Consider the following 13,260-nt stretch of genomic DNA (forward strand, 5'->3'; position numbering starts at 1 on the left):
TTATATACAAGTCTAATTAAATAATTGGTTGTAGAAGAGAAGCTGGTCAGGGCCGGCTTGCAAACAACCTAATTAATTATACAACGCAACACAGCTAGCTGCAGATTTTGTTTTGTTTTCGTTGGCCAAAAACAATGACTTGAAAATGCAACTAATTAACTAGGAGAAGAAGGTGCGTGACGCCAAATTTTGATGACTATGCAACTGCTGCATGCATGTATCTAAATTAATATAACCAATCAATCGGTCTCGACAATAACTTAAATTTTGGGGTAAAATTTTAATTAACTTTATTGGGTCATTACTTATGAATATGTTTAAATAATTATGATAACAGATTCTGCAAAATAAAAAGTTAATTATGGTTTTGGAAAACTTATCCGAAGGCTAGCTTCCGAAACATTGCGATTAGAGTACCATTTTTTAACCACATGCAGTTTGAACATTAATTTCCAAATTTTCAGATGTAGTGATACATTTTAGAAAAACTTGGCTGAAAAAATAAAATAAAATTTGAGGATCGGATATTGTAATTGCAAAAGGTTAAACGTGATGCTACAATTTTTGGATATATATATATATATATATATATATATATATATATACATATATATAGGGGCGCGCTCCAGTGAGACCCCCTATTTTTCGTGTAACATGAGTACAATGAATAAGACATATAATACTAATGAACAAAACGTATATCTAATGAACAAGATGTATATACTGATGAAAAATAAAATTTAAAAAATTCGTGATGAATAAGACATATATACTGATGAACAGGGCCGTATATACTGATGAATAACAAAATTTAAAATATACTGCTCCCTCCAGGATTCGAACCTTGCGAAAAAAAATCACCCTCCAGATACAATATCAGCCATAGGATTGATAAAATAAACGCACCAGATCATGCCCTAGATCTCACTAAAATTAGGGGGTCTCATTGGAGCGGTCCCCTATATATATATATATTATTGGACAATTACTCTGTGAACAAACAGTTTTACTAACAGATTAGTTGCATGCAGCATTGCTTTATATCGATTTGAGGAGCAAGCATCGATATTTTGTTCCTTGAATTAAGTTTTATATAACCCTAAGAAGATGATTGAATTGGTTACCTAGTTGCAAATTTCTTCTTTCTAACAAAGTGCTAATGACAAAATCGAGTGAAGCCCATTTCGTAGCGGTCTGATTGTCCATGATAAAATTGTAATTTATCTAAGACTTGCAAATATTATGGGCTTTCTTGAGCAACAAATATTTGTTGAACATATACCAAAACGATGTCCAAATTAAAACAATGGGAACTCTAATTTACACACTACTAAAAGGATTTTGCATCAATTTGAACTCGAAAATTTAAATCTAAATAAACAATATGTGGGCGATGAGATAAAATGGATACATACATATGCGTAGAAGATAAGCTAAAGAGGAGATGAGAGAGATAATGAAAAATTGATGATAGATTAATATATATATATATATAGGGTGTGGTTATAATGAGAACCACACTTATCGTGAGAACATAAGAACCATTAAAATCAATGCATCTGCTATATAAATTAATGCATTCGCTATTAAATTTAATGCATCCGAAAATAATAAAAATTTTGCTCCCTTCAGGATTCGAACCCAGGATCTGCATTCATCCACCAAGATGATGCATCCACCGTAGATCTTGATGATCGAATGGCTTAAAATGGTTCTCCGTTCTAATTTTATTTAGTGGTTCTTATTTGAACCCCTCCCTATATATATATATATATATATATATATATATATATATATATATATATATAGGAAAAAGATCATATAGTATCATGTCTTAATGTAGTACTGTAGTACCCAATCTTTACAATACATTTGGGACATGTGGCGCATCAAGATTGTGACACATGGCAAGGAGCTTCCAAGACATTCCAAGGCAAAATCTACAGAGGGGTAAAAGCGGAATATATTTTTCGGATATAATTTTTTTTTTTTAAATAGACATATTTTACATGCATATAATATCACATAAAAATGCATAAAGCTTGACACAAAAAATGCATAACTTTGAACTGAAAAATACAAAATATCTAAAATATCAATCTTTATTCTTTTCGATAAGTTTAATTTTTTTTTCATATTCATTCATTTTACTTTAAAATATGTAAATCTGAAAAATAAATGGACGTGATTTAAGAAGATAAAAAAAAATGAATGATTTAAGACACACTTTAAAATAAAAATAAAATCTAAATTATTATTGAATTATATATTAGTTATATATATTATAGTAATAAGTATACTTGTCAAATTCATTCACGTGTGTGTTGTAGTAATGCGATGATAAAATAACAATGTGATGGTATAATTATGACTTACGAGTGAAAATCTTAATGTAATTATCACATATGTTATAATAACATAATATTGTTTGAATTACATGACAACGTAAAGAAATGTAATCACCTAATAATCAGACTGCAATAAACCCACATTATTGCCATATCAGCTTTAGAAATCCACCTACTTTTTTCTCTTACATCACCTACTTTAATATATATATATATATATATATATATATATATATATATAGGAATGAGATCATATAGATCCCAATGCTTATAATAGATCCCTAGATCCAAATCTTGACCACACATTTATGACATGTGGCGCATCAAGATGGTGACACGTGGCAAGGATTCCAAGGCAAAATCTGGAGGGGTAAAATTGGAATGTAATTTTCGGATTTAATAATTAAAAAAAATATTTTTTTTTTAGATTTTCTCAAAATAGATATATTTTAGATGCATATAGTTTCACACAAAGATGCATAAAGTTTTCACATGAAATGCATAACTTTGAACAGAAAAATGCATTTAATTTTTTCAGTTTTGGTATTTTCACCACCCCACCCCATACCACCCCCCAATCCAGCCCACACCACCCCCCAACCCTCCCCATTACCACCCCCCAAAAATATGCATGTTTCACATGCATATAAAATCAAACAAAAATGCATAAAGTTTTCACATAAAAATGCATTAAATTATACAAAAAATGCATTTCATTTTAATAAATCTGGTAGTTTCGCCACCCCACCCCTGCCCCTGCCCCCTGCCCCCCCACCCTACCACCCCCCACCCCCACCCCCCCTCCCAAAAAAAAAAAATTTTTTTTTTCAAAACTAATTTTCTAATTGCTGGCCCACCCCCAACCCCCACCCCCCACCGACCCACCCCCCACCCCCCACCCCCCCCCCCCAAAAAAAATTTATTTTTTTATTTTTTTAAAAACTGATTTTCAAAAAAAAAAAAAATTTTTTTTGGGGGGGGGGGGGGTGGGGGGTGGGTGGGTGGGTGGGTGGGGGGGTCAGTGGTCAAAAAATCAGTTTTTGAGAAAATAAAAAAAAAAAAATTTTTTTTGGTGGGGGGGTGGGTGGGTGGGTGGTGGGGGTGGGGGTGGGTCAGTGGTCAGAAAATCAGTTTTTAAAAAAATTAAAAAAATTTTTTTTTTTTGGGGGGGGTGGGGGGGTGGGTGGGGGGGTAGGGGGTGGTGGGGGTGGGGTTCTGGGGTGGGGTGGGGTTCTGGGGTGTGGGGGGTGGGGTTGGGGTGGGGTGAAATCTTATGCATATTTATATGAAACTTTATGCATTTTTATATGAAAGTTCATGCATTCTCGTATGAAACTTTATGTATCTAAAATATACATATTTTGAGAAAATATAATTTTTTTTTTTTTGAATTTCGAAAATTACATTCCAATTTTACCCCTCTCCAGATTTTGCCTTGAAATGCCTTGCCACGTGTCACCATCTTGATGCGCCACATGTCATAAATGTGTGGTCTAGATTTGGATCTACGGATCTATTATAAGCATAGGGATCCACCGGAACCCAACCCTATATATATATATATATATATATATATATATAGGGGAGGGCTATAATAAAAACACTCTTAAGTGTATAAAATATAAATGATTTTCAGCCCTTCGATCATCAAGATCTACGGTTGATTCGTAACCCTTTTGGATGAATTCGTGGTCCTGGGTTCGAATCCCAAAGGTAGCAAAAGTTTATTTTTCGCAATTCGTAACCATGTTGGATGAAGTCGTAACCCTGTTGGATAAAATTCGTACATTAAAAAACGTTTATATTTATATTTTAAGAAGTGTTTTCACTGTAGGAGTGAAAACACTTCTTAAAATATAATATAAACGTTTTTTAATGTACGAATTTTATCCAACAGGGTTACGACTTCATCCAACATGGTTACGAATTGCGAAAAATAAACTTTTGCTACCTTTGGGATTCGAACTCAGGACCACGAATTCATCCAACAGGGTTACGAATCAACCGTTGATGATGATGATCTAAGGGCTGAAAATCATTTATATTTTATACACTTAAGAGTGTTTTTATTCTAGCCCTCCCCTATATATATATATATATATATATATATATAGATATATATATATATCCCAATTAATTTTATTTGCATATTATTTATATATTTTAATTTTATTTTTAAATTAAAATTCTATATTTTAATTATCTAATTTAATAAAATAAAATAAATTTAAAATTACATTACTAAAATTAAAATTACATTGCAAAAATTAAAATTACATTAATTGAAAGTATATAAATATAATAATTCAAACTAATATTATTTAATTGTAGCCATCTGTGGCATTGATTGCACCCAAATATGTTGTGTCAAATCATGTTGAAGTTGGAGATGAACTTGTTTATTTGTTAAATTCTTGTGATTTTGGAGACAATTTTCAAATGCTTCCCAATTAATAGTACCCATTGGTATTGGTTGCTGAGGAGTTGCATCTTCGTCAGACCAGTTGACTGCTTCTTCACCCTCATTCTCAATGATCATGTTGTGCAAAATAATACATGTGAGCATTATATTAAGAAGGTTTCTTTAAAATAAGATCGCGCGGGATTTCGAACTACTGCCCAACGAGCTTGTAGCACTCTAAACGCTCGTTCGACGTCTTTTCTTGCAGCCTCTTGTCTCTGCGCGAATTTACGTCTGACTGGATCTCTGGTGCGGGTAACTCTTGACGAATGAAACCCAATAGTATCATTTGTTATACATCCGGCCATGCCTCCACTCCCAATGCATGCAATCGAAACTTCCCAACATTCCCGGGAAGCCATGTCTTTCTTCATGCATTTGTAGCAAGCGTTCAGTACTGCTGCATTTGGAGTCCTCAAATATCGATCACCATAAACGGTAATCATACTCCTGCAAATTTCATGTAGACATTTCAATGCAGTACTCTCACCCATCCACATGTACTCATCAAGTGAATCACCGGGAGCCGCATATGCCAATTGTCGAATAGCTGCGGTGCACTTTTGGAGCGATGATAGACCATTCCTTCCAGTTGCATCTTGCCTCAATGTGAGAAAAGGTAAGTAGTTGCTCATCGCATCAACGATCTTGACAAATAAATTTTTTTTGTTGAGGGTAAGGCATGTGATGATTAGACATGGCCATCTGAACCAGAATCGTGAACCAAAACCGTGAATCGGACCGAACCGCACGGTTCTTGAACCGAAACCGTGAGAGACGGTTCCGAACCGGAACCAAAATTGGCTCCATGCGGTTCGATTACGCTTCTTCTTTTGAGAACCGCCGGTTCCCGGTTCTGAACCAAAATTGGAACTGTGGAACCGTGAACCGTGCGGAACCGTGGAACCGTCCAGAATTATGGAATCGTGCGTTGAACCGTCTGGTGTGATAAATGCCTCGTTTTGCATGCCTGGATGTTTGCATGGCATTTGCAGGCTTTGGCAGTCCTTTAATGCATTTATTTGACCACTTTTATCAAGCTTTGATTGTAGGGAGGCTAATGGAGCGTCTGCAATGCAGATGTGAATTTAAATTTCAAATTCAAATGTGAAATTTGACCAAAATTCACCTCAAATTCATCTCAAATTCACTCTCAACATCTTCTTATAAATACACAACCTAATTCCATGCAGGGGCCGCACACCAAGGAGAAGCGCGCACGCGCGGCAAGGCTCCGACAAAAACTCTCTCGATATTACTCTCTCTCTCTAGAGACTATTTGCATTCTTTCTCTCTTATACTTATTTCTCTCTACAAATGCTCTTTATTACTCTCTGCATTATCTCTACTACTCTTCTTCCTTCTTTCATTTATCATCCTCACTAAAAAAATGGCTGCTTCCGGTTCCGGCTTTGGTCGTAGTGGTGGCAAGGGAAAAATACATGTTGACTACACTGCTACCATTGGAAATAAACCCCGCGCCCCTCGTCGTCAACGTGGGGTTGTTATTCGAGATCTCGACGAATCAACCTATCTTGGGAGTGAGGCAAACACAATTTTCCGAATTAGAAGAATACCTTAGGGAGTCAAAGGCAGGGGAATTGCTTAATGCATGGCCTAATAACGTGGACGTGTTGAATTGGTGGTCAATTAAGCAAGGCCAATACCACATCCTTGCAATCATGGCGAAAAAGATATTTTTCGTCCCCACATCAACTGTAGCAATCGAGCAAGCTTTCAGCGAAACCGGATACATGCTCGATGAACGAAGATCCCAAATGGCACCGCATAATCTTGAAGCCCAACTATTACTCAAAGATCATACATTAGCCGAAGCAAGAGAGCAAGAAAATAAATGGGATGATTTGTTCGTAGAGTACCCCATATCCATGACCGAAGGCGACACCACCGATGCGAGCGAGTCATCTCAACAAACCGAAGGCAAAGACTTTGACGATGACTTCGACTTCGACATGTAGAAGACTTCATGATTATGCGGTGTCACCAAAGGTCAGACGAAGGTAAGAGAACTACGTGGACTTTGATTCCTTCGGGATACGTAGACAACTTAATTATAACTTAAATGTTATAATTAAGCTCAAGCCCTATTTCCTTTATTTCTTTTTCCCCCAAATTACAAGTTGTAAATTAAGAGTTGTAATTTTATTTTAGCATCCAAAAGTTGTAATTTGTAAATTATATTAATAAGAGTTGTTATGAGCAACTTTGTAACTTAAATTGTATTTGTAAGAATTGTAATTTATAAGTTCAATATTCAAATAAAGTAATTATGCAATTTACATTTTGTTGTGTCTTTTATTTTATTTAATTAAAGCATATTTCATTTAATTAAAGCATATTTTATTTGAATACATAAAAAAATAAAAAAATTGAATCACGGTTCGAACCGGAACCGGCGGTTCAAAATCGCAATTGGAACCACCGGTTCACGGTTCGGAATCGGAACCGTCAAGGTTGAAACTCGGTTCGGTTTCGGTTCCCGTATTCGGAACCATGGAACCGGCGGTTCCAGTTCGGTTCGAACCGGGAACCGGACCGTGGCCACCTCTAGTGATGATATTGTGAATTTGGAAAATAAGAACTTTGGAAATTTTAGGAGCTTGAATTACTGGAGTCGGAATTTTGAGAACTTGAATCCGCCATTTTACTTGTAGAGAAAACAAAGACAAGAAGAAAATAATAAAAGAAGATAGAAATGTTGGGAAGATGTGTAAAGAATGAAAATGAAGTGAAGTATATATAGAAAATTTTAAGAATTTTACCGTTATTATTAAATTAACTGTTAGAGTTTGATATAAAATTAGCCGTTTTTTTTTGTTCATATAGCCGTTGGCTTTGATCGATCAAATGCATTTATTTATAATCTTAAAGCATAAAATAATACAATACAATACAAAATAAAACAAATGAAGACTTTTGACCGAAAAGAATGAAATAAAGCAAAAAAGAAAATCAAATAGCACGCTTCCCAAGTCAACAAAATTGGCAAAAAGTAAAAAAAAAAACATTAAACTGCTTGCCGACTTTTTTTCGGACCCACCATGTCAGTTAGAAACTGGGTGCAAGCTTGCACATGGTTTCTTTTTACCATGTAGAGAGTTCATCTCAGACTCCATAGCAGTTAACCAATTATCAGAATTTCAGAGTTAACAGCTCCAGAATATGAGCAAGGTTCAGATTGATCCACATTGGTAATGTCACGACCGAACTTAACTAAGGATAGGTAAGCCGGGAAACCGTGACCAGGGAAGGGAAATTAGGAGAGGGGACAGAAAGGGTGATAAATAATTAAAAGGAATTAAATTAAGATTAAGATATAATATGAGATGTAAGTCACACATATATAGATAATAGCGAGTAATCGTCATGATTATCCGATTTAAGTGTTTACATAACTTGATTTGACAATCCAACATAATAGGATAAACTGCATCATAACTGAGTGTTCGCAGCGGAAATGAGAACGTGATACATGTATGAAGACATGTATCGCCAAGAGTTTATTTAGTAAATATGACAAAGCTCCGCACGACACCCCATCATCACTCATCACTGCTCAACCTGCACATTTAGAAATACATGCAGGGCTGAGTACAAAGTACTCAGTAGACATATGCCGAAAATCATATACATACTTAATAAATGTAATTGTCATGCCATTTCAATAGTATAACCAAGGGTTTTTTACTTAAAAAGGCCCTAAGCATACTAAATTCATTTGTGATTCTAAGTTCGTCTGATCAGACTAAGTTCTTTTGTAATCTATATCATCTGAAGCTGTGTGCCGGAGAGGTGGCCACCTCTCACGGTCACTTGACCGGGCCAACCCGCTAGATGACTCACGGTCACTGGTGTACACTAGCCAAGGCAGGATAGCTATCAACTGCTCAAGACTCGAATTCGATTACATGATAATTGGCAAAGCCATATCAGATAGATATCATACTGAAATTGAAACATTTTATGGCAAGACAATACTTGAAATAACATCAATTCAAAGATTTTGTCATGAAATAACTTGCTTGAACGTAACATTTAAACTCATTTGATATATATGAAAGTAATGCCTACCTGATTGCAGTGTTTTGCTACTTAAGACAATGATTCTCTTTCCTTAGCGTGATATGTTACTCAGGCGCTTTTGTTTATTTGAACCTTTGATAACACGAAAACATGTGTTCGAGTGAATAATAGAAAAGATAACAACAAATGCAGTGAATCACTTCACTCATTTCTCTAACTACCCATATTTCCTTAAACGACTGTAGCTAACTCATATACAATCGTTCTTCCTTTATCGAAATACTTCATGTACCTTTGAGGATGTAGGAAAGCCCATTTTATATTATTCATTTATTTATCTATTATAAATAAAGAATAATTCATAAAACGTTTTCCTTTTTCCCATTTAATAATGCCAATCAATATATATATATATATATATATATATATATATATATTGCTACTATTAAAAGAACTAATAAGTCATTAATAAATTCTAAACATTAATTCCTAATGAAAATTTCATTGTGAGATTTTAGGAAAATCTTTCTCATGAAAATCTTTCTCAAGAACTACTAACCATTTAATAAATTAATAAATCTTTAATATTTCATTTATCAACTATTCCATCTAATATAATTCTACTAACAAATTCTCATGAAATCCTTCTCAAAATATTTATATATCTCAATAGCTCATTTATAAACTAAAAGTGATATTTTATCAACAATAAAACTTTAAAATCCTTAATAGGAATTATTTTGAATCATTTCCATCTCAACAAAACTGTATAGATTCAACTTCAACAAATAAACTGCTTTTACTCCGAACTCGTATGGAGTCGAATTTTATATCAATAGAAACCTCTTTGAGTATAGTTTAATTGAAAAAAACAGTATGTTGAAAAACTCCAAGTAGTTTAAAAGATATAGCGATTTTCCCATCGCCTACCAGATTCGGCAGTTTCTGCCAACTGAAAGACCAGATTTTTGAAAAATAGCAAACGTTACCTGAATGACCTCAAATTTTATATACAGATAGGTAACACATATATCTTCATATAATAAAAATTTGAGAGCTAAATATCAACATATGGTTACTGAAATAATTAACCTAATCATCTGCCTCACGACAGTTTCAGCAGATATGGGCAGTAGACTTCTTGAATTTTAAAAGGGTAGTAAACGAAGTTCAAATGACATGAAACTTTGTACGAATATTCACCACACTCCCATTTATACCCCAGAAATTTCCCATAATATAATAAAAACGGGAATGCATCGAAATAAGGGCGTCAACTTACCCTTGTCCAAGTGAGCACTAATGGAAGTTGTTCGCCGGGGGTTTTTCTGGTCGTCGTTCCGCGATGGTGTTTAGCCGCGAAGGTCTACGACTTAGTTTTCCTCGTGCAAGGTAGATCAGGCTACACAACGGTGGTTTCTAGATCCTTTTTCGTCGTAAGGATAGTGAGAAACGAAGGCCGTAAGTTGGCCGGTGGCTAAGTCGGCGAAGAAATAGCCTGGCGAAGGGAGCTCACTTGAGCTTACGAAGTATGCAAAGTTTGTTTTGAAGCTTGTTGGCTTCACTTTCTCTGCACGGGTGTGGTTCTTGCTAGTGGAGTGAGCTGTGTTTTAACTGATATGCTATGTATTTATAAGTGGATTCCGTAGACAATGGAAGTTATGAAGGTTGAAATTTGTGTAGGGAGTTGGAGAGGTGAGTGAAAGTCAGCTGTTCTTAAAAAAATAAGATTTGCTGCGGCTAGAAATCTGCACTTTTGAAAAAATAAGATTTGCTGCGGCTAGAAATCTGCAATCTTTGAAATCTACAATCTTTGAGTTGGAGGGGAAGGTTGAGCATGCAATCTTTGAAAAATATTTATGTGGTTTTGAAAAGAATAGTTACAGGACAAAATATGTAACTTTTGAAAAGACTGAAGTAATGAGGGGATGGTGAAATAGTGTAGTAGGATGTGATGTGACTATTTATCATGTTCTAATTTCTCATAGTTCGTACTCGTTGATGCAATAATTCTCCAGTTCTTGCTAATTAAATACTCATCGTATAAATTAAATCCTCGGACTTGGGATTTAATACGTGAAAGTCGGAATTAATTCGCGACTTAGTACTAAACATATAAAGCGTGAAATAATAAAATTATTATTCACATAAGCTCGAGTTATAATTCTAGCAATTCGATTTAAATAACACGATTTATGAAATCGGTTATAAATCTAAAATTTCTAATACTATTGATTAAATCAATCAACTGGTAATGCAAAGTCTCAAACGTGTAGCTAAACCAATAATTTAATTATTGATTTGATTCATGACTGAATATTAAATCGCAGCTCTGTATATCTTATACAGACTTTTGCTGAAATAGTATTATCTTAACAAAATAGTCACAATAAATAATTAAAAGAATTTTATAACTAATGCACATATTTAATCTAATATGTATTTAAAAGAGCGGGGCATCACATACTACCCCCCTTAAAATAAATTTCGTCCCGAAATTTGCATACCTTCGTTAAACAACTCTGGATATTTTTCTCTCATCTTGTCTTCGAGCTCCCACGTAGCTTCTTCTTGTCCATGGTGCCTCCAAAGAACTTTCACTGAGGTGATTGATTTATTTCGGAGTTGTTGCACCTTCCTATCTAAAATTGCTTCGGGTCTTTCTTCATAGCTCAGGTCTGGATTAAGGATCATCTCATTTTGGTGTATCACGTGCTTTTGATCGAAAACGTACTTCCTAAGTTGTGATACGTGGAAAACATTATGGACATTTCCTAGGCTTGGCGGTAATGCCAGCCTGTAAGCCACTGGGCCTATTCTTTCTAGGATCTCATAGGGTCCTATAAATCGGGGTCTAAGTTTCCCTTTAACTCCAAACCTAATGATCCCTTTTGATGGAGAAACTTTCAGAAAGACTTTTTCTCCATTCTCAAATTGTAAGTCAGTTCGGCGTTTATCAGCATATGACTTTTGTCTATCCTGGGCCTCCTTAATCCTCTGTCGGATTTGGCGAACGATTTCAATCATTTCACCTATTGTGTCTGGCCCTAGGATTTTTCTCTCGCCCACTTCATCCCAATAAAGTGGCGATCTACACTTTCTCCCATACAGTGCTTCGTAGGGTGCTATAGCGATAGTCGCTTGGTGACTATTATTATATGCAAACTCGATTAGTGGCAAAATGTGCTCCCAGTTTTCACCCTGGTCTAGCACTACTGTCCTCAGCATATCCTCCAATGTTTGAATCGTTCTTTCAGACTGACCATCTGTCTGTGGGTGAAAAGCTGTACTGAAATTCAATCTTGTGCCCAGTTCTTTTTGCAAACTGATCCAGAATCTGGATGTAAACTTGGAATCTCTGTCCGATGTAATTGACTTTGGGACTCCGTGCAAACGCACAATCTCTCTAACATAAAGTTGAGCTAGCTTGTCGGATCCATGGGTGATTGGGATTGGTATAAAGTGCGCACACTTCGTAAGTCTGTCCACAATGACCCATATAGTCGTGTTACCTCGCTTGGATCTTGGCAATCCTGTGACGAAGTCCATTGCTATATCATCCCATTTCCATTCTGGTATCTCCAAGGGTTGTAACTCCCCGTAAGGCCTTTGGTGTAAGGCTTTCACTTGCTGGCAAGCAAGACATCGCTCAACAAACGAGGCTACATCTCGTTTCATTCCTTCCCACCAGAAATTCTCTTTTAGATCTTGATACATCTTAGTACTTCCCGGGTGGGCAGTATAAGGGGTATCATAGGCTTCGCTCAAGATTTTATTCTTAAGTTCTGCATCTTGAGGAATGCATATCCTTCCTTCAAAGAGTATGGCATTGTCTGGTGCTTCTTGGAAATCTTTGAGATCTCCTAATCTTATCTTTTCCCGTAATTTTTCCATCTTCTCATCCTTTCTTTGTGCTTCTACCACCATTTTTCTTAAACTAGGTATTGTCGCAACAACGCCTGCTATAGTTCCAGGTGGTTTAATCACTTCTATCTTCATCTTGTCAAATTCTTTTATAAGCTCATCTTCTCTCGTGAGAAGATGTCCTAATTTTGACGAGACTTTTCAGCTTAATGCGTCGGCTACTACATTAGCCTTGCCTGGGTGGTAGTTAATACCACAGTCATAGTCCTTTACTAATTCGAGCCATCTCCTTTGTCTCATGTTTAGATCTTTTTGCTCGAAAAAGTACTTCAGACTTTTGTGATCAGTAAAAATCTCACACCTAACACCATACAGATGATGTCTCCAGATTTTTAATGCATGTACTACTGCAGCTAGTTCCAGATCATGAGTCGGATAATTCAACTCATGAGATCTAAGTTGTCGTGATGCATATGCTATTACCTTGCCATCTTGCATCAACACGCAACCTAGTCCATTTTTGGACGCATCCGTGTAGATTAC

At 35.6% G+C, this 13,260-nt stretch overlaps 1 protein-coding gene across 1 annotated transcript; it reads right to left on the reverse strand.

The window, feature by feature from the left end:
• Positions 1–4,913: 4,913 nt before the first annotated feature.
• On the reverse strand, positions 4,914–5,444 carry LOC131009730 (uncharacterized). The gene has a single exon (XM_057937138.1). It carries the CDS (start codon positions 5,442–5,444, stop codon positions 4,914–4,916), a length of 531 nt encoding a protein of 176 aa, XP_057793121.1.
• Positions 5,445–13,260: the final 7,816 nt, after the last annotated feature.

The sequence above is a fragment of the Salvia miltiorrhiza genome, chromosome 2 (assembly GCF_028751815.1).
Source record: "Salvia miltiorrhiza cultivar Shanhuang (shh) chromosome 2, IMPLAD_Smil_shh, whole genome shotgun sequence".
In the NCBI taxonomy this organism is placed as follows: Eukaryota; Viridiplantae; Streptophyta; class Magnoliopsida; order Lamiales; family Lamiaceae; genus Salvia; species Salvia miltiorrhiza.

Coding starts and splice junctions, on each gene's coding strand:
- LOC131009730 (XM_057937138.1), bottom strand. CDS start 5,444: ATGAGCAACTACTTACCTTTTCTCACATTGAGGCAAGATGCAACTGGA.